At 41.9% G+C, this 25,964-nt stretch overlaps 1 protein-coding gene across 1 annotated transcript in view; it reads right to left on the reverse strand.

Annotated features, from left to right (window-relative positions):
- The window catches only part of LOC130266911 (sucrase-isomaltase, intestinal-like), a 57,726-nt gene that overhangs the window by 23,156 nt on the left and 8,606 nt on the right, over positions 1 to 25,964 (reverse strand). The window contains 11 exon segments of the mRNA XM_056516181.1: positions 890 to 1,007; positions 4,231 to 4,315; positions 4,398 to 4,499; positions 4,501 to 4,515; positions 4,626 to 4,739; positions 9,564 to 9,695; positions 10,637 to 10,762; positions 19,385 to 19,497; positions 20,517 to 20,548; positions 20,550 to 20,614; positions 21,228 to 21,396. Of these exon segments, the coding sequence (XP_056372156.1) occupies positions 890 to 1,007; positions 4,231 to 4,315; positions 4,398 to 4,499; positions 4,501 to 4,515; positions 4,626 to 4,739; positions 9,564 to 9,695; positions 10,637 to 10,762; positions 19,385 to 19,497; positions 20,517 to 20,548; positions 20,550 to 20,614; positions 21,228 to 21,396 (1,071 nt within the window).

Here is a 25,964-nt window from a genome sequence, read left to right on the forward strand (position 1 = left end):
GCTTCAGCCTGGCACATAAGAGCTGGCCAACTACTGGTTTTTCCCAGGGCTTCCCTTGCCCTGGAATTGGCATATAAAATACAAATGCATCAACACCAGAATTAGCTCACTTAACCATGTCCTCTGGATGCTATCAGAATCCAGCTTCTGAAAATGAGTGCTAAATGCTGAAACAAGACACAGATGGACCCCTGCTTTGGCTCTTCCATTGTGGTATTAAATATCCCCGTGTTTTAGCTCAATCCCTGCTGGAAAAGGCATGATTTGCCCATTTCATTTAATCCAACAGCCAGCTTTCCACGGCAACAGTCTGCCTGTGTAAGCTGGTTCTGAGTGCTTCCCAGCTGCAAAATGAGCTTTACAGTAGCTGACAGCAGCTGTGCTGCAGTGCAGCTCTAACCTCCTGAACCAACTGAGCCCCAAGCCAATTTGCAAAACATAGCCTGCCAGGAACCAGAGGCAGCTCCAGAAGCAGCCAGGGGACCTGTACAGTTTGGATTCTCCACTGATAGTGATAGAAACTCCTCTAGTGAAGGGACAGATAAATACCCCTGACACCACACAAGGCTGCTTCTGCTGCAAACACTCATGAGAAGCCCTAACAGAGCACTGGAGCATCTTGCTCTAGATAAACAAAAGCAGCAACTGAAAACTTAGACCCCACACATACATCCTGATCTAGCTGAGAAAAGTAAAATTAGAAAGGATTCCAATCCTTGTTCCTAGGTTCTATTTCCTTGAAACTTCTTACTAAAGAGCAAACAATAAAATGAAACACGGGTCTGTTTCATATTAAATACTATTACAGATTTTTCCAGGTAACATCAGTAGCTTTTAAAATGCATTTTAATCACCTGGAATTTGGATTAGAAATATTTAGAAAACTTACTTGAAAGTTGGTTCTGTCTGTGACCAGCCAAAGAGAGAGTGTGTGTTGTAATGGTCTCCAAGGTAAGTCTTGGAGTCAGGACACAGTGTCTTTTCCGCCAGGGAACGATCAGAGATGCCTGAGAATGATAAAATCATTCTGTAAAATCATATACATCACAATTCAAATTTATTCACATTTCTACACATTTAGGATGAAAACACCAAAAGGTTTGGGAAGAAGAAAAGCTGAAGTGCTGGACCTGCACTGATTTGAGGTTAGCACATAGCCACAAATACTTGCTGGCAGACAGGCACGTGTCCTTGGAGAGGGGAAAGGACTGAGTAAACACTGATAATTAATTTTAAAGTTCTATGCCAAATAATTAAAAAAATCTGTTCAGGTGCCTTGTATTTACTAAGTAACAATCAAAAAAGAAAATTTCTGCTTTGCTGAATTAAGAATATATTATTTTACACAATGAAAAGTTTAAGTTAACAGCAAAAATATTGCATAGATGCTGCCTGGTCTTTGATCCCATATCAAAGAGATGCTGGCAAAGGCCATTTGGTGCAAAAAATTTCCATCCTCTTCAGGTAATCATCATGAAAATGCCACACATTCAGCAGGAATTGGGCAGGGCGGGTGTTTATATATATATTGGGGGTTAGTTGGTTTCTTTCCTTTTGTTCCATTTTGCTTAGGGAATTTTTTCCCATAAGTTGCTAGAAAGCACTAACAACTGCGTACTTAAGAAAACAAAAGAAGCAGCCAAGCTCAGAGGAGGAGGGCATCTGGTTGCACTTCTCTTATCTGAGGGTTTTTCTCTAAGGAGCAGAGATACATCAGAACTGGGCAGATAAAGGATGGGCTGGGGCAGCTGCTCCATCTTTCTGTGTCTCAAAATAAAAAAGAAAGTGAATTCTCAAAAATACTTTGTTTTCATGCTTAATTAGGTGCATGCACTATTGTAAATATTTCTCCATGAACAAGCAATCTCTCTGCCTAATCACACCTCCTGTATGGTTGCAGTTCATTATCACAATTTCTTTGTACCTGGAAACTCCATTAGCCTCTCAATTCTGCTGTACCACTACAGCTACAATCCTTGTGTTTGGATCTTTGGACACTCCAATGTGTGTGATTTACATCAGAAATAATTTATAGGCAATTTCCAAGTAACTTTGACCCATATGTCTTTGAAGAAGACTTTGAAAACTTTGAAGTTTCTGAGGAAAGTCATACTTAATGTCCCAGTGGCTCTTGATTATTAGCCCCATAAATTTAAGGTGGGATAGGAGAGAAAATGCTACGACATGAATCATAGATTCATGCTTCATTCTCATTCTGAATATTTTGTATTCTGCCTCAGTAATACTGATTATTTTACAATTGCATATTAATCTTCAGTACAAAGTGTTTTATAGAAAAGTGATTTGAAGGACATCTGGCTTTAGAAGTTCAAACCACAGGTTATGTGTAATCATGGTTATAAAACTTAGATAAGGAGGTTGAAGGCTACACTGGCAAAAAGTCTAAGGGTCTGACACTGGGACTTGCACAGGTGAAATCATCTAAGACAAGAGTGAGCTCCCAAAGCTCTGCTAACCCCAGGAAGGTCCTAATGTCTTACTGGACTAAACAGCTTAGGTCACCTCTCACACCTGCATAAGTCAAGGGCTTGGACAGCTAAGAACATGCACCTATTCTATAAAGTGAAATAGAAAAGAAAGCCCTTAAACACTGGTTCCAAATAGATTCCCTACATGTTGAGATGTAATGCCTAGGGATCCTGGCTGCAGAAAGGAGACCAATGCCAGGGAAGTATCTGGGAAAACCTTAGATCAGCCTGATCTGGTGTTCCTGCCTGTGGTAGGGGGGCTGGAACAAGATGGTTTGGAAGGTCCCTTGTAACACAAACCCAGCTACTATTCCATAATATCATTCTAATACGGTGAGCCACAAGCAAAAGCAAGGGCATATGTGCATGAGTCAAGTCAGAGAAACACACCTGTCTTCAGTATCTCTCAGAGTCCTTACATGTCACGTAGATCTGAGTCCCTTCTAGTGGCTCAGACTTCAATGCTAATCTGCACAAAGCTCAGCTGCATGGCGCAGAAGCCACTGCATGAGTTCACTCTCAGTCCTTTATTTGTGAAGGGTTCTGCTCTTCTGGCCAGTTTACCCAATGTCTCACATCTTTTCTGCAGCTCTGATGACTAACAAAAAATGAAGGTAGTTTAAGGCAAAGGTGGAGATTCTCATCAGTTCCTGGGGTTCCCTTGAACCCCACAGGGTCAGTATGCAGTGGTTACCTCACAAAGAGAGCAAACACCAAAATCATCATTAAAAGCTCTGCTTCTGCTTTCAAAAATTTACAATCTCTTTCTAATATTTTGTCATGATTTTGTTATGCCTATATTTCTCTTATATTCAAAGTAAAAAAAAAAAAATTGCAATTTAATAACGAAAATTTAGAATTCTCATGAGACTACAAGAGCCTGAAGGGAAAAAGGGAATATTTCCAATACTCCAATGCCAATACTCCAACTCTCATGCATTATCTTCCTGCTGCATATAAACATTGCTCAGGCAGCTGGGCTGTCCTGGGGAAATGTTGGCTGGATTAACTGCCACACCACTGGCAATAATCATAGGTACTCATGGCTTCCTGGGAAGAATGAGCATATCATTAACTCAGCTACTGGAAGAGATTTTCCCATTCCTGTAAGTCTCCCATAGGCTCAGACATTTTAAAACTTATTTTTATCCCATTTCTAGTAACACAGTGAAAATTTCTTTCCTAAGAGAAATGAAATGTATTGAACTAAGGCACCAGGGAGAGACCATCTCCCTTGTCATAGTTTGTGAGAAGGCATGAAACTGCCTATCTCTGAGACTAGCAGTGGCAAGGCAGAAGGGTTGCTCCATAAGTCTGTAGATGAGTTACAGAATTTTATCTTGTCCTTTTTTCTGATGTGGACCACTTGCTCAGAGAATGGCAGGAAAGGTCCTTTTAGAAGGAAGGTCCTGTTAGAAGCAGAACCTTGGACAGAGGAAAGTGACTGCTTTTGATACTCCACCAAAGCTGAGCCACTGGAGTCTTGAACAAATGTGTAACTGAACCTCCAGAACAGGCAGGGAAAGATGGAAACTGAGAGAATGGATTTTTTCCCCCTAAAATATAGCCTATCCAGGTTTAAAACAAAACAAACAAGAATACCAAAGAAACAAACAAAAAAAACCCCAAAGAAATTATATTATTAATATTGCTATTATAAAATATAATATTATATAAAATATAAATAAATTATAATATTAATAAATAATTAATGGCAATGAAATTATACTATTATACTTACTAGGAGTGTAAGGAGGGTAATTTATTTCATTATCAGCACATCCAGGCATCTGGCCTCTCATGAAATTGGATGGTTCGTTCATATCCTTTAATAAAGAGAGTAAGACATGTGAAAAACTTCATTTTCTTTTTTTTAAAGAAGGGAGGACAGATATAATGAGGACATACAATCCAGATCCCATCGTAGTCAAGGACATCCTTAAGCTCCAGACACAGCTGGGTCCACCATTCCACTGTCCTGGGGTTGGTGTAGTCAGGAAACACAGAATCAGCCAGAAGGCCAGGCCTAGGGGTTACATATGGAAATCCTGGTTATTTTCTCATTTCTATTGCACTGCTGCTTTATTGTTTTGAAGCAGAGCCGGACAAAATGCATCACAAAATTAAAAAACCTACCCGCCCAACAGCAGGAGTCACACCATCAGAGTTGTTCACCCACACTCCCATCTCCTGGCCGAGTTCATAAGCTCTGTACGTGCCTGGCTCCTCATCCTTGGTTATGAAAGGGTCCTAAAACAGAAATTACACCTCCTTTATTGAAATCCCAGAGGTAACAATTACTCTTCTATTTGTATATTTTAGAAAAAATTGGATTATGTTCTTAATGCTGATTGCAAAAATATTGGAAGAAAACAGCATTAAAATTTAATAAGAGTTGAGAGCACACAATAATTTAGAAAAAGTCATTAAAGATATGTCACAAGTATTTCTTGTGTAAAGCAAAAGCAATGTGAAATTACTAAATACCTTCATGTTTATTTTTTATGAGACTTTCTATGCTCAAATTATTTCAGAGAGGCACTAGATTTTACTCCCCCCCACCAAGGTCTCTGTTGTGGCTGGGTGCTAAGCTGGGCGCTCCCACACTTGAGCACTTCTGGGTTTCCTCCAAGGCAATCCTTATTCCAGCTGCCTCAGTATCAACAGCTCAATGCTGGAATAACTAAAACTTTTCAAGGGGCTTGAAGTTGGAGATATCCAGTCTCAAAAGGGCCCTGTTAGCTCTCCATTCCAAACCAACTGTTGGACAAGGATGTTTTATGCCAGTCTGATGCAGAGTAACCCAACTCACACTTGCCTGTGAGACCTTACACCTCTGTTCTCCCCAGACTCCAAGACCACAGCATTTCACACCCTTCCTGCCCCTTTCCACTGCTTGGGGCAGTCACCACCAACAACTGACACCAATAATTTCTCTGCCTCAGGATGACCACCAGTAACCACCAAGCTGATTCAAAGCCAGTCTGATCAGCTCCTGGGGATGATAGAGACCCACCCTCCATGCTGGAAAGTAAGTTAGGAATACTTTGAGATGCCAGTGAATCAGGAGGTTCTCTGCAACTCTGCCCAGCAGTCAGCTGCAACCAAAAGGAGGTAAGTGCACTTTGCAATACATCCCTAGTTGGAAGCAACTATCTGCTTTGTGCTTTTAGAACAGATAAAGACTGCAGCCATTTTAGAAGGGAATTCTATACTTTCTCCTTAGAAAATCTTACTTCCTCACGTTCTGCTTTAGGCAAAACCTTTCAATTATGAAACACAATGGAGAAAAAAACATTGAAACAATTCTTCCACTCAGTTATAGCCTGTACAATAATTTAAGTGAATTTTAATCAAAATGTGATAGCAATCTAACTAATAAATGTCTTAAGAAGCAAAAAATATCAGACCCCAAATGGCAAGTTGCTTTAAAGGCTTGTTTTAAATCTCATTTAAATACCTGAATTAATTGCCTGATTTACTTGTGAGCCCTCTCATAAGTGGTGAGGGAAGTATATTTTTCCATGCCTCAACAAGAGCTAGAGCTAAATCCCTACTTTAGGTAGAATTAGGGAATTAGGAGAAATTCTGTTTAACTTCATCAAGCTCTGGTGTCACCTCCATAAGGACTGTAACAGTCCTATTACATTTTTAACTTCTACCATAGTCCAACTTTGCAAAAGAGAAAACTGTCCATCTGCAATAATTATCCTATAATTGTGGTAAAGACATCTCTCAAGGGACTTGAAGGCTGGAAGAAGTCAGCTTAATTAGCTACTCCTAATCCAAACGTATAGTTTCCTTCAGCTGAAAGGTTGTTCCAGTGCATGAATCTAATACATTATGCAGGTTTAGTACTGCCCTAAAGAAAACAAAACCTCTCTGTGCATGCAGGGCTTGTCTGTGGGGAAGGAGTTTCATGCCTGTTAAATCTTCACTCATCTTCTAAGCATTTTGGGGAAGAAGTGCTGACTGCCAGCTGACTGCCTAAAGACCTGGGAACAGCCAGCATTGTACCCAGACTGATGCACCTCCACCTATGGCCCCACCCCAAGCATATAGTTTATGCACACCCATAAAAACTCATCTCTGGAAATTTTTACCTCTACAGCTCACAAAATTTGACTTAAAAATGTTAAAGATATCGAGCATCATTTTGAATCATGAGCATGTTGCTCTTGACTTTTAAGTATTTAGTCACTTACATCATTTCTAGCTATTTCTATTTTTAGTATGATTTAATAGATGGTATACAAGGTCTTTCATTAAAGATTCTCTTTTGTAAAAAAGTTCATAATTTTTCAATGTAGTCGTTACTTTAGAACTTCTTTGTTTCTAAAGAATATATTTGTTCTAGGCAGAGCAGAAAGGACAGACTGGGTCAGCTTTTGTTCTTTTTTCACAAGCTTGGTTAAAGAACTAGAGCAGAAGACAGGCCTCTAGTTACAGGTTAGTGGAAGGATGAAAGAAAGGCTTCCTACCTGGATTCCCATTAGCTCACTGTATGAATTAAGAGTTGCTATGTTCCTTGCATCTGTCTAACAGCTGAATTTATATAGCAACACCTCCCTGCACTGCTGCAGAATGTGCCATCAGAGAAAAGGGCTTTAAAAACGTTGTTGAAGTTAAACTCATAAGGAAGAAGATAATGTAGCTCACCCACTAGACCATGACTGCTTGCCTGTAGCTTCACACCCAGTAGCAAGTGCTAAACAACTGGAGACATCCCAACATTGATGAAAAAGAGATGACTACCATGTATTTACTGAAAAGCAGGAGTGCATAGGAAGAGCTATCCCAAACTCCTGGTATTTTGCTCCTACATTAATGTTTTGCAAACTATTTTGAGATAAACGAATAAATAGGCATATGGTATTTGATGTTACAGCTCCAAGAGATTGGATCAGTTTTAGAGCAGTGTTGAGGTTACAGAGAACCTAAACTGCCCAAAAAGATCAATCAGTCCTGACAGTACATATGCTCACTACTGCTTAGTTATTTACAATGATGTATCCAGTAAATTTGGGTCTATTTTTGTCTTAAAGTTTCTCTCCATCAAAGTGACTTAGTAATCTGTTGCTATTTAAATGCTGTGCCTTGAACATTCACTGATGGAAACTGATTTCACTGCTGCAACCCTGAGCTTCTCAGAATGGAACCTTCAGGGCAAGATATCTTTAGGGACAAATTGCTAGCAAGCAGCATTCACTGTATAGACTGCTGCTTCCATTATCAATATGTAATTGATCACTTGGGTGCCTGGTTTTGTTTGAGATTCCTAGTAGCAAATTGAATGATAGTACACCAAAGCAAAGATTAGGCAAATAATAAAAGGTACTTTTAAAGAAACTATCAGAAAACTCCCAACTAAAAAGAAAACACTGATATAGTTAGTTATCTGTGGTGCTGACGAGTCCACCATCCTCTGTCATATTTTAAATTTCACAACAAACTGTGAGGGAAAAATAAGGATGGGGGGAGGCACTTCTGCCTTTATCTATTTAACAACATAATGTGATTTTTAGATGAGGAAACTGCAGTAGCTCTTGCTTATCTTGACTCCAGATACACCAGCACAAGGGAAAGAGGAACTGTACCACAATTTAGGACTCTGCTGTTCAGTCTCTCTCTCCACAGGCCTTTGACAAGGCCCCCAGGGCAAGAAGAGGAACATGGCCCTTATTTTAAATAGGACTGCATCGACTTAGGGTCCAAATATTGGTGACCTGTCCATCATGATTCAGTGGATTAACTGAACCCTGTTCTCCTTAGAAGTCAGGGCTGTCAATATAGGTAAATGTATTTGTTTAGCCTAGCAGAGAAAGGCTGAGGGAGAATACACTTATTTGAATCAGTGTATTAAGAAAGAAAATAAATGGTGAGAGACTGGTAATTGGAGGTAAGGACAGTAGTACCCTAATGAATAATATAAACTCACCATTTAGGTAGAAAACAGATGACAAAACTGTAGTTACAGCAAAAAATCCTGAGAGGAGCTCTGTGGGATTGTCTCCTCCTCCTTCCCCTGTGGCTGCTGGGCCAGCTCAGCCTGAACTATGCCTGATACATCTGTTGGGCCAGCTTCACAGCACCCATATGGGAGGGACCCTGGCCCCAGCAGCTGTCTGTTGTCCAGCCCATCTTGCAGACAGCCAGATTTACCCTAATGTTTGCCTTGAATCTGTCCTGCTGCAATTTAAAATGCTTTTCTTCTTATGCTGTCCCCAGTGGTTATGGAGAGCAAATTGCAGCCTGCTCTGGGGAGTGCAGCCCTCCTACTGCTAACCTGCTGGGGGACCCTGGAGAACAAGATCTTGTGAATTTATCAATGGATTTCACTTAATTTCTTAATTTTTTTTTCATCTTTACTTAAATTTCAATTAAATTGGTCCTCCAGTTTCCTTGCCACCATTGGTGCTTACTTAGCTATGTGACAGAGTCATTTTGGCACAAGGACATGTATGAGGAAGTGCTGAAGAGAAACAGCAAATTTTGTTGGAAACATTCACTAGGGAAGATCAAAAACTCCAATTTTCACTTGTATCCAAATGAATTCATTTGACCATGTGCCAATTTTGGTTAGAGGTTCAACATAAATTTTCCACAAATTTGCATACAGGTAATCATCTCTAACATTAACTTAAGCTAAAAAGTAAGAAAACTTGTATTGTAGTTAGTAGCTTCCAGAGTGATTAGGAATAGGGTTTTTTTTCCACTATTCAGCTATTTTTATATGTGCATTAAATTAATTTCTTCATTTCAGGGAAAGAATTGCAGGGAAAGAAAGCAATCCTATGTCAATCAGACAAAATTTCTCATAACTGAGTGAGGAAAAAGTGATACAGAATTAATGTTTTGGTATAGAGATGATACTGTTACAGAGATATCAAATAAAGACAACACTTTTAAAAATCAAATCTGTGAGAAATTGTTCTTCAGCTCTTCTCAGCATATGAGAAAATGGAAAATCTGCTACATTAGTATACATGTGTTAGCACCTAGGTACTGCTATGAAGACTATGCTGTGAATAGTTCTTATAAATGGAGAAATAGTTAGCAACATTGTTAGTTTACCAGAATCACAACATTGTGCTTTCCATCCTTCTTCAACTCCTTCATGAACTCTGGCAGACCAGCAAAATTCACTTTATCATAGGTAAAGTCCAGGCGACGTTCCATGTAGTCGATATCATAATGTTGGACATCCTAAACATTTTTAAAGTAAAAAATTACATTAATACTTCTCAGGCAGGGAAGACATGAATCTGTTGGAATAAGTCTAGAAGAGGGCCACAAAAATGATCAGAAGGGCTGGAGCACCTCTGCTATGAGGACAGGCTGAGACAGACAGGGCTATTCAGTCTAGAGAAGAGAAGGCTCCAGGGAGAACATCTTGAAGCCTTTAAATACCTAGAGGGGGCTTGTAAGAAAGTTGGAGTCAGACTTTTTGGTATGGACTATAATAGGACAAGGGGTGATGGTTGTAAGCTAAAGGAGGGTAGATTCAGACTAGATATATAAGGAAGGAATTTTTTACAATTGTTGCACAGGTAGATGGTGAATGCCCTATCCCTAGAAACATTCAAGATTAAGTTGGATGGGACTCTGAGCAACCTGATTTAGTTGAAGATGCTCCTGCTCATTGCAGGAGAGTTAGATTAGGTGGCCTTTAATCGTTTCTTTCAACTCCAAGTATTCTATGATTCTATGACTGAAGTATTCAATACAGAAATCAGAATGTAAGCAACTGTATTTCTAAAAGGCAACTAATATATGTAATGAAACCCAAGAGATTGTAATTGTAATTCTAGCAGTGGAATACAAGAAAATATAGAAGCAGTGATCTGCATCAGAAGTTTGCTTTTCATTATTTGTTTTTAAAATGCTAGCACCTCATACTGCATAACAACAAATCCACACCAGAATTGCTTGCTATGCAGCCAAGAGCAGCACTTTAAAATCTTGTTCACTTTAAAAGAACACTTTAAATGTTCTTTTAAGCACTATGAAAATATTCTATGCAAATCCACTACATAAGATTATGAATGTCCTTTTATTCTACAATTCTCTTTGTAAGATAATTCTTTTTCCTCCATTATAATTTTATTCAGCTCACTTCAGAGTGAAAGTGAAAAATTGATACTTACATATGGGATGTCGTAGTGCTTCATGCGAGCAACAGTTTCCTTTAGGACATCAAGGCTGCCGTAGCCCCAGCGGGAGAGCTGGAACCCCAGAGACCAGTAGGCTGGCATGTGTGGGCGTCCAATGGCCTGCAGCAGGAATGAGGAACACAGAAACACAAGGGGGGACAGGAAAAGGAGTTATTCTGAAACACCAGTTATTCTGAAACAACTTCCAGATCGTTTAATGCACAAAGCCCAGGGCACAGGAACCACACCCCTATTAAATACTAATTCCTGTCGCCAGGTGGCTCTCAGCACAGCATGGCTGGCACTTCTCCTGGTGGATCCCTGCCCTTCACAGACTCTAACAGCACCAACACTGAGCATCACTTCTAAGAACACCCCGGTGGAAGTCACGGTGTATAAAAGCTAGGCTAATGTTAAATGTGGTCTCAGCCTCTGCACAGCAGCACTTCCCCTCACTTACAGGGCACATGGCAGCAGAAATCCAGCATGGATGGATCCTCATGCCCCTTGATCCACAAACCCCTTGGTCAACAGAAGGAAAATCTCCAACGACACACAGCAACACAATCTTTACAAATTTCTCCAGCTGAAGTAACTTTTCAAGAGTCTGATGTTTATTTGAGCTCTCTGAAGTTTTAATCATATTTACACACCAATCTGATGAAAATCAGTTTCTTATGGCTGACTACTGTTATTGCTGGCCACAGCCTTGTGTTGCCAGGCACCGACAACCCTCTTCAAGGCCAGAGTTACTGTTTGGTCCCAAAATTATCAACTGAAACACAAGGATAATGAGTTAAATATGATTTTATAAATATTTGATTTCCACTGTCTGAATGTAATCCATCTGTAAATGGCATGAGGAAACTCAATTGAGAGCACAGGGAAGCAAGGCATCCTGCTCTGCTTCCCCTGGTGAGAGCTGCTGTGGTAACCTGGGTGAGCAGTGGGCAATCACGATGTGTCTGTTCTACAAATAAGCTGAAATCTGGCTTTGTCTCATTAGTAAACACCAGTGTTTTCTGGGGGACATCTCCTGAAATCTTTACTTCAGTTAAATCCAATGAAACTAACCTTTGATTTGTATTTCTAACACCTTTGCAGGCAATACATGAAAATCTAGTTGCTAGTAAGCACCCATGACTTATTAATCAGCTGCAGCTACTATCCCCCTTTGACTAAATAATGGTTCCTCCCTTATTTCCTTGTGGATCTCCATAGTTAGGAGTTATAATTATGCTAAGAAGTGAAAAACAACAAAACTTGCATATTGGCAGCTAAACCTCATCTACTTTAAATAAATAAAACAAGACACTTCTGGCACTCTCCGTCTGTTGCATTGCTAAGCTCTCTGGAGATGCATTTTACAAAGGCACACCTTCCTATGGGATTTTCTCTAGGAAGAGCCTGGCCTGAGAAAGCAAGGCTGAACTTGAAATTGCTCTAGAAGACATCACACACTAAAGCATCAGTACACAGATGTACAAACTGCATCAGACAGAAAACCACATGTGGGAGAGAGGCAGAGAACAGCTGAGGATGTTTTTAATGCCCCTGAGCTGGGAAACACACTGGGTAAATTGCTTCCAAACAAGAAAGGCTTGGGAACACACAGTCAAACATTACAAATTTGGCTACAGTGTGCTTTCACTTGCTGGGATGCTGCTGTTTCACATAAGCAAAACCATAAGGAGGCCATAACCCCTGGTGAAGTTAATGCCTTGGGTGTCTCCAGGAGCAACACTGGCTGATCAGCACAGCTGCCCTGTACATCTGCTGCTTGTCCTGTCCCGCCACGCTGAACTTTCCTGATCCTCCTCAACACCTACTTCTCCTCCAGTTCACCTGGAGGCTGGGCTCTTCAGAAGAAGCAAGAGCAGCTCTCAGCAGCATGTCCCAGCCACAGAGGCACTCAGCTTCCCCTGCACACTGCTGTGCCCTTGCCAGGGCAGGCCCTGAACAGACAATGCAGGGGGAGGCTGATGGGCAGACACATGCCATAACTACCCTGGTGCTATCCCATCTCCTCGTGCATGTCATCAGTTTTTTTCCAGTATGTATGGACACACCTGACCACACAGACCACCTTTCAAGCTCTGCTGGGGTTTTCCCTGGAGTAGCTGAATGGGGTGTGATGGCTCAGGACAATCTGCCAGACAACTTGTGAGCCAGCACCAAGGTGTCCAACACAGCAAGCATCAGGGCAAGAAGACTTCTTTTCTGTCACATCCACACTCACCATGTCAGATAAATTCATCTGAGGAGGCAGCAGAGCTTGTTTTAGACCAGCAAAGGCTGCAGGATGAGCTTTGTGAACCCACCATTTTGTGCTCCTAAAGCAGATGCATATAAAGCCCTTGCTTTCTGTACTGTAAACAGAGAATGACCTCTAGAAACAAGGTTAAAAAAACAGACCAAAACAAAAGAACTCCCTAATGAAATAAAACGCTTTGTGCACAGGCTTCTGATCTTGGACAAAAGAAATAGAGAAAACTGGCTGATAAATATTAATCCTGCAGCTAAATGCAGAGCCCTGTGCCCTGGCAGGATGTCTGCATGGCATCTGCTGCCTCTTCCCAAGCAGGCTGGGAAATAGGAAAGGGATAACCAGCCTGGGCAGAGGTAGTGGGAACTGCTGGGCAGCTCTGCTCCAGGTCCTGTGACACCCTGGGTCACTCCTGGCTGGAGGACAGTCGGTCTGGGACATTGCCAATGCAATGCATTTCAAGAGCTGGATGGGGATTGGCTTCTTCCACCTATCAAGCATCCAGGTGGAGAGCAGTGGGGCTGCAGGTGAAGCTGTGGCCACTGGTGTGAGTCAGAGCGCTTCAAAAAGAGCATGTGTCTTTTGGGTTTGCTGAGATTCACCTGCTCACCTTATGGAATGGTGCTGTGTCACTGTGGACCACAGAGTGAGACAGTATTTTGTAACAGCATCCCTTGAGGAGCTTGGGATTACAGCTGAACCAACAGAAAAATATCTACATTGCAAGGAAGATATTAAGTTTTTAAAGCAATTAGTTCTCTAGGTTCACCAGGCTGGTGCATCTATGGTGAGCTTAATTGAAACCAGCAGAACATTTGAAGAGGAAGGATGAAAACAGGGCAGCTGGGAAAACAAATGTTCTTTTTTCTAATTATGCTGTGGACTCTCTCTAATGGATCCCCCTGAAGCTTCCTGATAAAGTAACTGACATATGGTACCCACTCACAGATGGATCAGCAGAGGCAGGAATGTAATTCTGCAAACCTGAAAACCCAAGTTGGATTTGATATATATTTAGGATCTAGTTAATTCATATAGTTGCATTCTGCATACAAATGATCAGAAAGTGCAGCAGCCAGAGAAAGCCTGCTTGGCAAAATTGACTCCTATAGAATCAGAAGAGGTAGATGAGGTATGGCAGGGGAACTGAGGGAGCAAAATGCAGAAACAGCAAACATATGGGGTATCCAAAATGAGGGGGGGAGGGGGGAAAGCGCAAAGATATGGTAGTGCAGAAACAGTAAAAAAAAAAAAAAAAATCCTATTTTCTGTTCCAGAATTCTTCCTGCGCTTGCTTCTTAAGTAACTCCTGATGTTTAATAAATTCACTGTTAATTTTTCCATGTTCACCTAACTTGGCAGTATGGGGGTTTTTTTCAGTTTTTTTTCAGAGGCACCTTAGAGCTGATGCATCGAGGAGGTACCCTGGAAGCATTTTGTGATAAGATTAAAGTTCAGTGGAAACAAGTATATCTAATAGATATAATCTGTATCTAGAGAGCAGGTGATTTGTATTCATTTTCCCTGTGTTGGATTATTGGACAAATAATGTTATTAATATGAGCATCAACGATATGAACTAGGTTATAAATTATATAGAGTAAATCAGGATCCTATTCTGTTAACACTATGACCAAAGACTTTGATGAGAGAGACTCAGCTGCAGAGTTTTGCCTATATATCACAGGGGCTGAAGAGAGCTACTTTTTTCTGTGCTCACAAAAGGAGTGGAGATGTCCAGCAATGCAGATTGCTAATCTTACATCCTAATTATCCCAAATCATGAAATTATTTCTGAAGTTTGATATTTGCTCCAACTCCCTTTCTTCAAAGAAGAGATATAGGAGGAAACCATAAAACTCAAGTGGGCTAAGGCACTGGGTTTGGTGTTTCTGTATAGTTATACAGTGGCTAAATTCCACAGGTGCTCCTATGGCCCATGGATCTGTACCCAGCTCATCTATGACTACGGCAAACAGCTGAGTGCTGTGGGCACCTAGTCTGTTAGAGGGTAACCTTCACTCACAGTCTATTAACAGAAGCTAGGATTTGATTTATGAGAGCAAAAAGAAAGGCCCTGCAGCTGCTGAACCATAAAGAAGATGCTCACAACCTCAGGAATATAAAGAAAATCAAGGATTTTCAATGCCAAGGTCTTCAAATCTTGTTTTTTTCTGCACAAAACAATTATCAGCTGTTTATTCCTTCTTGGGGAATTCAGCTGCGAGACTCTCATTGAATCATCTGTGATAAAATCTGTGTGCAAGCAGGTTCCCCATGCTACCTCTCCAGTAGGAGAGTGGACTAGAGACCTCTGAGGTCCCTTGTACCTGTAACTCACCCACACTTCTGTAAGGAAGAAACAAACCAGCAATTTTCTCTCCAAAGAGAATTAGGAGACTTACAGTGTGCTCACTTACAGCTTGGATAATTGCTCACTTACAACTGGATAATTTGTGATAAAATAACAAATCCATGGTCTTTACCCAAGAGTTATTAAATATCTGGTTTTTCAACCCTAACATTCCTGAGTGTCATGTTATGGAGCTCATACACTACTGCTATGCACTGTTGGTCTGTTCTGGAAGGCCACCAGTGGTCTTGGCAATGTTGGCCTGGTATTGGGTGTGACTGCAGAGCCTCACCAGTCTCAGGTCAGTGCCTGAACTCTTTAGCTTGTTACTGCTTTTTCTCACCCTCCTGCAAGCTGAGATGTTTGCTGTTAAAAGTGAGATTTGTGTTACATAACTCTTCTGCACACCAGACCTCCTCTGCAGTAGGAGAAAAATGTGATCACTGTCATATGTAGAGAGCTGTACAGGACAATCTTAGATGTCTTAGCTGTGACAGGAGTAATGCCCCACACAGCTGGGCTCAGGGACAGAAGGGAGCAGAAGAATTGGGCTGGAGGCTCCTCCTTCCCATAGAACCATGCCCAGCACATCCCCTCTAGCTGCTGCCCCTGCTGTAGCACTCTGGTGCCACTGGCAGGATGCATTCTACAGCTCACCTCTGCTCCATGCAGCACACAGCAGAGGGACAGAGGTACCAGCATGTACATCTGCTCCCTCCTCACACCTTGCCTCACTCTTGGAACCCATTTAAAGCAGATTATCCTTGGCCAGGCTGGCATCCAGGGCCACCACAGCTTTTGCTGTTACCTGTCCTCACTCCAAGGATGCAGAGAGGCTGGTGGCTCTTGGCAGGGCAGATGCCATCAGCCCTGATCACCACACAGAGAGCCAAGAGCCCTGCTCTTGGCACAGCCTGGACCCAGCAGCTTGGCCAAGAGTCCATGGCCCACCCTGGGTGCTGGTGACAACCTGGAGAGGTGTGTGGGAAACCTTGCTCCAGAGGCCAAATAAAGAGCTTTGTAACAAAGCTGTCCTAACTCACTGGTTTGGGGGGAGCCACGTGAAAGCACAGAGCAGAGCTAAGTTCCTAAACCTCTCAGAAACAAAACATAAACAAGTATGGCAGGGGCAGAGAGGTGGCTCAGATACTGAAGTGGCACTGAGGGCAATGGCTGAAAACATTTGAGAAAGGTGTAAAGCCCTTTCCTCTGGAAACAGCTCCCTTGTTAGCTGTGCACCTGCTGGCACCTGGCCATCCTGCCACACCAGTGGGGCCATCCTGGAGACATAAAATGAGTGGTCCCTGCAGAAAGCAGTGACTGGGGCAGATGCTTGCTAGGAGGGATGCAGGCTCTGTTCCACCCAGCTCTGCAGCAGTGCAACCTGGTCCCACCAGGGCCCCTGCAGCCAGGGGCTCCCAAAACACTGATTCCCAGAGGAGACCCCACAAACAGCTGAGAGAGCCCAGCCATGCAGCTGAGCAGCACCCTGCAGACATCAGTCACACTTCTCTCTATCCCTTCTCTTTCCCCACAGCATGACAATGACTGCACAGGGAAAATCCTCTCAGTGTGACAGAAAAGACAATTGAAAAATAAAATCTTTTCTGTCTCCTTCACCTTCCCACATATCTTGTACATAAAAGCCAAATTATTACCCTAGAGAATAATAATATGGTAATTGTAACATTTTTGACCTTGGAATTTCAGGATGTTTACTGAAGAAGTTTTTATTTCACATTGAAATTACTAACATGCATTCTCTTTAAGATTCCCTAGAGGGTTGAGCACAAGCTCAAAGAATACAGAACAGGGTTTTTTTGTCCTGGCATGTGACATGTCTCATTAGGAGACGCCCACTGCTCTCCTTTGCCTTGTTTTCTTTGCTCCAGCTCCATTTCCAGAGACAGGGGTGGAAAGTGAGCTGCCACTACCCATCAGCTAGGGAGTGAGAACTCTCTCGTTTTATTTTCAGATGCTGACCACCTGCTAAGCCACAGAAAGGCTGCCTTCAAACATCAGTAAAAGACTTTGAAAAGGAACAGGCGTGGCTTTAATTTCTATCATACTGCTGCACTAACTTCCTTGAAATGGGGATCAAAGCTCCAGCCTGGGGGCAAGATGCTGCACTTTTTGCCCCCCTAGTTTTATTACCCATGTGTAAGTTAAAAGCCCAGTTTGCTTGCTGGTCTGTGGCACTGGCATCAGAGAAGGTGTGTGCTGGTTTTGGCTGGGATACAGTTAATTTTCTTTATAGTAGCTGGTATGGGCTGTATTTTGTATTTGTGCTGAAAATAGTGATGATAATTCAGGGATGTATTTGATTTTGCTAAGAGAGCTTACATAGAGTCAAGGCCTTCTTTGCCCCTTACTCCACAACACCAGTGAGAAGGCTGGGGGTAAACAAGGAGTTTGGGAGAGGACACAGCCAGGAGAGCTGAGCCTAGCTGACCCAAGGGATGCCCCATATCAAATGCTTCATACTTGGCACATAAATCTGGGGGAAGAGGAAGGGGAGAGCAGGATATTTGGAGTGATGTCATTTGTCTTCCTCAATAACTGTCACATGTTCAGCCATTCCCCCGATTCCTGGGGGTGGCTAAACACCCTCCTGCTCCTGAGAACTGGTGAATGAATTCCTTGTTTTGCCTTGCTTGCATGCACAGCTTTGCTTTACCCATTAAACTGTCTATCTCAACCCACGAATTTTCTCACTTTTACCCTTTGGATTCTCTCCCCCATCCCACTGAGTGAGTTGCTATTTGGGGCTGAGTTGCCAGCTGGAGTTAAACCATGACAGACAGCTGGTGGGGTTGATATACAGAGGGAGCTGGAAACCTCCAAGCAACAGAGCAGTTGCTCCTGCTCCAGGACATGGAGGAGCACCATCAGCCTCTCACTTGTCTGGGAGGTAGCACCTGAACCTCTCCTTGGAAAAGAAAGATCTAGCAGAGCCCACCACCCCAGAGAAGGTCCAGCCTTCTCAAAACAGCATCATGAACAAGTCTTATCCCTTCCTTCACCAAACCAGAACCCAGAAATACCTTCCTTCTGGGCTAAATCATCTTTTTCCCTCACTCTAAACCACAGTATTTTTGTTCTTACAGGCACCTTAAAAGAAGGCAAATAGTATAGGGAGGCTTTAAAAAAGCCAAGAAAGACAAGATGTTTGCTAAAGATCAGAGCTCAGGCCCACTGTGAGCTCTGAGTGCCTGGCTCTGGGATGCCCTACCGTGTTCAGCCTTCCAGCTGCAGCCTAATTCTCAGGGTACAGTGACCCCCTTCTCACAGTAACATGCTTAATCCAGCTTTACTCCACACTCTAGGTTTGACACTGATTTCTTTATGTATACAGCTTGGGTCTCAGGTGGCAGCTGAAGCACCATTTGGTGACCAGGAAAAACATACTATCTGTTTTGTCTGCACAGTCCTCACTAGATAAGAATTGCATGTACACTTCCAAAACAGCCATCTGCATGTGTACTCTCAATTCTCTAGAAAATATTGGGCAATTGGATAGCAAGTAGTTACACTCTGTGAGATAGCAATAAATGCATTTTTATACAATGCATTTATATGGATTTATACTCCAATGCAATTATATGGGTTTCATTAGTGAAAAACAGCCTGATGGCTTCAAAATCAGCAAGAGATTTCACTTTCAAGCCAAATAAAGGCTTGAAGACTTTAAAGTCCATTCAATATCTCTGAAATCCAGCATATGTGAAGTTCCCAAACATTCCCATCTGTGCTCTCCCTAGTTTTTTTTCTCGGCCTGCAGTATCAAAATGCAGTCATGTCATACAGCAAAGACTATAAAACTGTGATGGCCCAGAGAGGAGTAAGCTTAGACAGATTTCTTTCTAATCATCTCTTTAGTGGACTCCTGCATCCCATCCTGGCATATTGCAGGAAAGGCTGGAGATGTGCACTGAACAGCCTGTGACACTCAGACAGACTGTTCACAGATGCTTGAGCATACTCCAGTTTTCCCATGGATCTGAAGATGCAGCTTTGTACGAATGGCTCAGGACAAAGCTCTGGCTGCACAACCCTGTGATAGCACCAGATACTGGCAGGACCCTGCTACAAGGCACTGCTCCATGTGCACTTTTCTACTAACCTCAGTGTATTGCTGAACCACGCTTTCAGGAGTCGGTCCCATGAAGAGATAGAAGTCGAGGATCCCTCCAATGGTGCGGAAAGTTAAGGATGGGTTTGGAGACAAAGTAACATCTAAAAGGGGGAAAAAAATGGTCCTCAGTACAAACCAGCTCTGCACTATACTATATATGAGTCTGAGACTCAACATTAGGATGGATTTCTTTACTGAGGGTGGGTAAATGCTGGAACAGGCTTCCTAGAGATGTTGTTGATGCCCCAAGCCTGCCATTGTTTAAGAGGCATTTGGACAATGCCTTAACAACATGTTTAGCTTTTGGTCAGCCTTGAAGTGTTCAGGCAGTTGTTTTACAAATATGTTTTATGCCCCTTCCAACTGAAATATTCTATTCTATCCTATCCATTCCTAGGTGCATGCACACTGGGCTCTGCTGTGCACCTTGTGGGCATGATTGGATGAGCAAGCAGGGCCTGAAGGTAGGCAGGCCACTACTCATTGTTTCTGTAATCTCTGCTTTCAGACTGGCATGCAACAGCAATAAATCACAGAAACCCACACAGAGTACATTGCATAGATCCATTTGTCTCAGTTTCACCTACATAAAAAGGATCAACAAGTTTGTGTTTAGGGTTCCTCTATGCTATTTTAATCTTATGGAAAACCATTGTCTGCCAGGGAAAACTGATTTTATAGACTAAGTGAAGATTCCCCTTTTCTGAAATTATACCACTAGATTAATGCAGTAAGGTGACCATGGCAACATACAAAACTATTCTCCAAAGACAGAATATAGGACTAACCTAAACTGATTTGATTTCGTTATGCCAATCTCAGGGGAAATTTCTTCCACCTTCTTTTTTTCCCCTCTATTTGCATCTATTTTCATTAAAATGTTGAGAATGTATTTTCCCTGAAAATGCCTAAAAATGTCCAGATTCCTTGTTAAAAATTCATTCTGCTGAAATCCCTTTGAAAAATCTTTTAAAAATCTATTAGTCCAGTAAGCTTAGTTAGAGCACAGTCACTCATATTTGTATCCCATTGAAAAATCAATCAGTAAAACAGTATTTCATACTTACTAATCCATCATATTTCTATATGCAGTCTATATAGGAAATCTATGTATTTTTACCTTGTGCATTGGAGTTCAGAAGGAGAACACCAGTGAGCATTGGAGTCTGGTTCCACGCACATATAGAAAGGGTGAACTCCATAGAGGTTGGCAAATGACTGAAACATAAACAACATATGAGGTAGGACTTTACTGCTATTTTTCATAGCTTTTGTCAGGTAGATACATATTCACAGAGAAGGAAATAAATTTATTCATAGTTAGACACTTATTTTGAAAGGTTGGGGATTTTTTCATCTAAATTGGTGTGAAGTCAAATTGACAGAAAAGAGTTATTTTTCTCTGCCTTATCACAATGGAATGTTTTTAGTCTTTCCAAGTTAAACTTTTGATATTCTGCCAAACCCTTCAAAATGGCATGAGTAAGAATCTACTTTTCTAGTTTAAACAGACTCATTAACCACTGACTCCAGTTCAGCCAAATATCTAATGAGTCCTGCTGGAGTCCAGCTTGTTTGGATGACCAGGGATACATCCTAGCATGAAATGCAAAGCTCTCCTGAATCAGGATCTTGGCACACAATATAATTTTTTTCTGAAAACTGCACTCTGAGAAAGGTTCTGATAAAAGGTTTCAAAGTTCCCTCAAAACAATTCATGGCTTTGTCTTTAATTAAAACTGATGACACCTGCAAAGCTTGTGACATTCCATGTTTGCCGCCTCTTTTTGGTGATACAAGCTAGGATAATATGTTGAATAGAGTGAATTACCGTTGGTGCCTGGTCCCTGGAGAACATGCCATAGGTAACAAAGTCCATGTTGTGCTTGAAGGTAGGGTGCTCATGTTCACCAAACCCATACACAGAAGTAGATGGCACAGTGGTGGTGATCTGAAGGAACTGGTTGGAGAAGAACAGATCAATCAGGGGACTGTCCCAGCTGTGAAAAACAGAGGGAGACAGGATTAGTTTGCTTCTCTTTGGAAGATTTAAGTTTAGGTTTCATTTAAGGTTTCATTTAAGGTTTCATTTTAAGTTTATGTCTGGCTATTTATTTTATTTATTTATACTTTTTATGTATTTTGGAGAATAACAGTATTAAAAATCCATTAAATTCTATGCATGCATCTAACGCACTTAACCTAACACATTAAATTAATCTTGCAATGGTTGAAGATATCTCATCTACTTAAGCAAAAAAAAATGCATCAATATAATTTTTGAAAAGAGCAACTAAAACAACAGAAGACAGACTATAAATCTATTATCAGAATAAGTAGTTGCTTGTGGTATTTCTATGACAACCAACATGAAAGGCTAAAAATTGTTATTACACAGTGGAGTTCAGAATACTTAATGAGAACAACAGACATTTTATCAGTTTTTTTAAAATGTTTTGTTGTATCAGGACCTGAATACCTCCAACTTCATGCAGGTGCCTAAAATAGAGGTACAGCTTTCTCCAGACTCTGCTTGAACAAGATGTTTTTATTGTGATGACTCTCTCCTGCTTCTCTCACCAGCTTAATGCATTTATTTCTATTGAATCATTTGTAGACACAGGCTTACATTTTAATTAGGTGCTACATTCTGTTTCCTATCTCTAGAGCTATAATGAGCTGCAAGTTAGATGGGGGAGAACATAGTCAAGCTGTGGAGAAGTGGTTTGTTAATGGTCCTGTGTATGCCATGAGTAGCTCATTTAGATAGCACCCTCTCGAGCCTTGTTTAACCATGAATTTGTTACAGCTAATTAAAATAAATGAGCCCAAGCCATAGAGCACAGAAGTGGCATAACTCTCTTTTTAATGTTCTTCTGTCAATGATTTTGACAAAATTAAATGGTTGATCAAATTGACTGGTAAATCAGAGAAATGGGAGATGGGTAGTGTTGGTGGGGAGCAGCTCTACCCCCATGAGGGGAGTGCTCTGGTGAGTGGCCTGCCACCTGTGCCACCAGCAGCCCTGCATGGGGACAAGTCCCTGCTGCTGGGAGGCCTGGGAGGGCACCACTGCTCCCACCACACTGGCAGGCTCTCCCAATGAGGCTGCAGGGACAGCCACTCATGGGGATGCTTAAAGCACTCCCTTGCCTCTCCGTGCAAAACACACGAACAAACTGTCCCTAAATTTTCCTAGACAAATCCAAAGTCACACACAGATACTAAACGGTCTGTGTATTTTTTAAAAAGTCTATTTGTCCTTCCTTACAAGCAGGAAAAGTAAGAATTTGCATATAACTCTTGATATGTTTTTTTTTCTTGCCAGCAGGAACCACTCCCTCCTTCCTTTCCATCATCTCCACCTACACACAGTACTGAATAAAATTATTTTCTTTCAGGAGGGTTTTGCATGCAAAACATCCCTCAGAATCAGATCCAGTCCTTGATAAATAGAGGCCTTTCTGCAAGAAGCAGTTACTGTGTAGGAATAGGGATGGGCTCTGGAGCTATATTCCTACCCAAAGGAGATCTGTCACACAGCTCTGCTCTGTGTCAAGACAGGAAGGGTCACTGCTCTAAGCAGACCACAGGGTTATGAAAAACTCAAAACTATGCCAGAGGGGAAATGCTTTGGGAAGAGTTTAAATATCTGTCCTAAGTCATTGAGCTCTCCCCATGATATCTGTTCAGAGGACATGAAGCTTTGTACATCTGTGGTACCCACATTATAGCATGGACATTTCCTATCATGAGAACACTTAGTGTTACCATGGCATTAAAGCATTCCTTCAGCTCAGCACGACCCCTCCCTGACCAGGAGGGTGACTGGGGTGGTGCAAATGACAACCCTAGGAACAAGCCCTCTGCCCCATCATATCTTTACCTGTTGTGGAGAAACTGGTTTATGACTCCTGCATTCCTTCAAGCAGCTGTCATGCACTCGACCTCTGCATGACATTGCCATAACAGTGCCCTGCTCTGCACCCCTCCATGGCTCAGCTCCCTGGTCTGCCACCCCCACCAGCACTGCTCCCCATCAGCCTTGTCTTTCCCTAGACCTCCACATGCCAGCACAGCTATGTGCTAAATATAGCATTAACCATGACATAAAAAGGCTGGCAATGACTCTCTTTTTTTCCAGGCATCATTATGTCATTTCTATCTGAAGGAAAGTATGGACAGGTTTTCTGTTTTCCCCTGGCACTACACTCTGCCTTCCCTCTCAAGCAGCTTCCAGAGTCCTTGTGATCTCCAGCACACTATGATAGGCTGTTGTGCTACTTTATGTCTTTGCTCGTGTGGTGCTGGCAAAGAGCAATTATTTAAATGAAAAAAAAAATTATGTCTGCCATTCATTAAACCCTTGGATACAATAAATGAAAATGTCATATGTCTCCCACCTTCCCTCCTGCTAGTTTAAAGCTAATAGAAGGAAGAAAACAGGAGGGAGCATAAAATGACATCATGTCTGCAGGAATTAGCATGGTTATCCTCCAAGAGTCCTATGAACCATAACAGTAGCATGATGGACTACAGAAAGGGTCTAAAAAAGTCTAAAACCACAGCTGAATAGCTGCTGTCAAAAATTCAACCCCTGGAAGTTAGACAAGGCAAAGGACAAGAGGACAAGAACACTTCTTTTTGCACGAGAGGTAATAGCTGCAGTCACATTTACTGCTGAAGGTCTTAACCTGTTAGTGTGTCTGTGGTAGGAACATTCCTGCCTGTGGAAATACAAACCAGCCTCCCCACACATCTGCCTGGCCCATTGTCTGTGAACAGTCAGCTGTTGCTTGCCCAAGGAGCCTGACTGATAAAAGCTACTCTTCCATACACAGTGCACTATACTGAAGAGTAAGCCTCTCAAGTTTTTAACCTCTTATCAGGAAAAAAATTAATGATTCAGACTGAAAATGTCTCTGTAAAAATTAACATTTTTGGCCAGCAAGGAAACTAGTCTCACATGCAGCAGTCAAGCCCCTGGCTAAAAGGATGAAATATAACTGGAGTGGACCAAGGAAGTAGTATTAAAGGAAGATGAGTAGGCAGACAGATAAAACATCCTGTTCGTGTTGAAGGTGTAGTTCATGACTAACATTGTCACAATGTTTGAGGGGGTGACTAAAAGGCTGTACAAGATGGTTTTCAGGAGTGCAATCATCAGTCCTTTGTAATACAAACTGGACATGACAATTTACCTCTCTGAAGAACAGCTCTGGTGAGGTTTACTGAAAACCAATGACTGCAGTGTGTGCAATGGCTCAAAGCACTGATGCACCTGCTGTGAGCAACCAGCTGGTGGCACTTCTAAAGGTGCTCTCACAAAACCTCCAGAATTAGGAGACTTGGGACACATATAGAGTACATCATTCAGGCAGGCATCATGCATTATCTGGACATTCGAAAAGAATTTTAAGCTGGGAGAGATTTGGTCTTTTTTTTTTTCTTCCTGTTGCAATGAATCCTGGAGAACTGAGCTCATTATCTTAAGCTGTAAATAACTGGTCCACTCAGTCACTTGGAGAAAAATGTCCTCTAAAACATCTGCTTTGCTTGGTCTCCAGACCACCCTGCATATTATCTCTATGCAAATTTAGTTGTAACTTCACATGGCTATCCAAAAAGGGTGTCTAAGCCTCCTGGCAAAGATTGGGCTCACCCTTCCAGAGGGCCTGGGCTACCACAGTATGCACAGGCTGCCCATAGAGTGCTAAAGCACCTTAGGGAGTAAGGAGCACACATCCTATTTTCAAATCAACTTCAAATATTGACTCAACACACTTGAGCTCCTGAGGAGCATCACCTTAGGAGCCCAGATCTCCATGGTTTTCCACTAAACTCAGATTGCTAAAAATATTTCCACTGACTGCTGGTTTTGCCTGGAGTTAACCTTCTTCACAGTAGCTGGTATGGGGGTGATGTTTTGGATTTCTGCTGGAAGCTGTTGATAACTCAGGGATGTTTTAGTTGCTGCTGAGCAGCTCTTAACAGAGCAAAACAGGACTTTGCTGCCCTTTACACTGCCCAGCAGCAAGGAGGCTGGGAGTGCACGAGTAGCAGGGAGGGGACACAGCTGGGATAGCTGGCCTCAGCTGACCCATGGGATATTCCATACCATATGGCTTCAGGCTGAGCACTAAAACTAGCAGGAAAGTTGGCTGGCAGACTGCTGAGACTGCTGCTCAGGGACTGCTAGGCATCAGTCAGATGGTGGTGAGTAATTGTTGTCATTCGCATCACTTTTCTTTCTTGGGTTGTATTTTTCTCTCTGTTATTTTCCTTTTAATGACATTATTATTATTATTATTATTATTATTATTATTATTATTATTATTATTGTTATTGTTATTATTGTTATTGTTACTGCTACTACTACAACTTTTTTTTTCCTTTTATTAAACTGTTCTTGTCTCAACCATGAGTTTTCTCATTTTTACCCTTCCAATTCTCTCAATCTTTCAGGCAGGAGTGAGCAAGCAGCTGTGTGGTGCTTGGTTACTGGATGAGGTTAGACCATAACACTGTTTCAGCTGTATTCCTTTTTGGCTGTAAGTCTTAGGACACC

This window comes from Oenanthe melanoleuca, chromosome 1A, assembly GCF_029582105.1.
Source record: "Oenanthe melanoleuca isolate GR-GAL-2019-014 chromosome 1A, OMel1.0, whole genome shotgun sequence".
Taxonomy (NCBI): Eukaryota; Metazoa; Chordata; class Aves; order Passeriformes; family Muscicapidae; genus Oenanthe; species Oenanthe melanoleuca.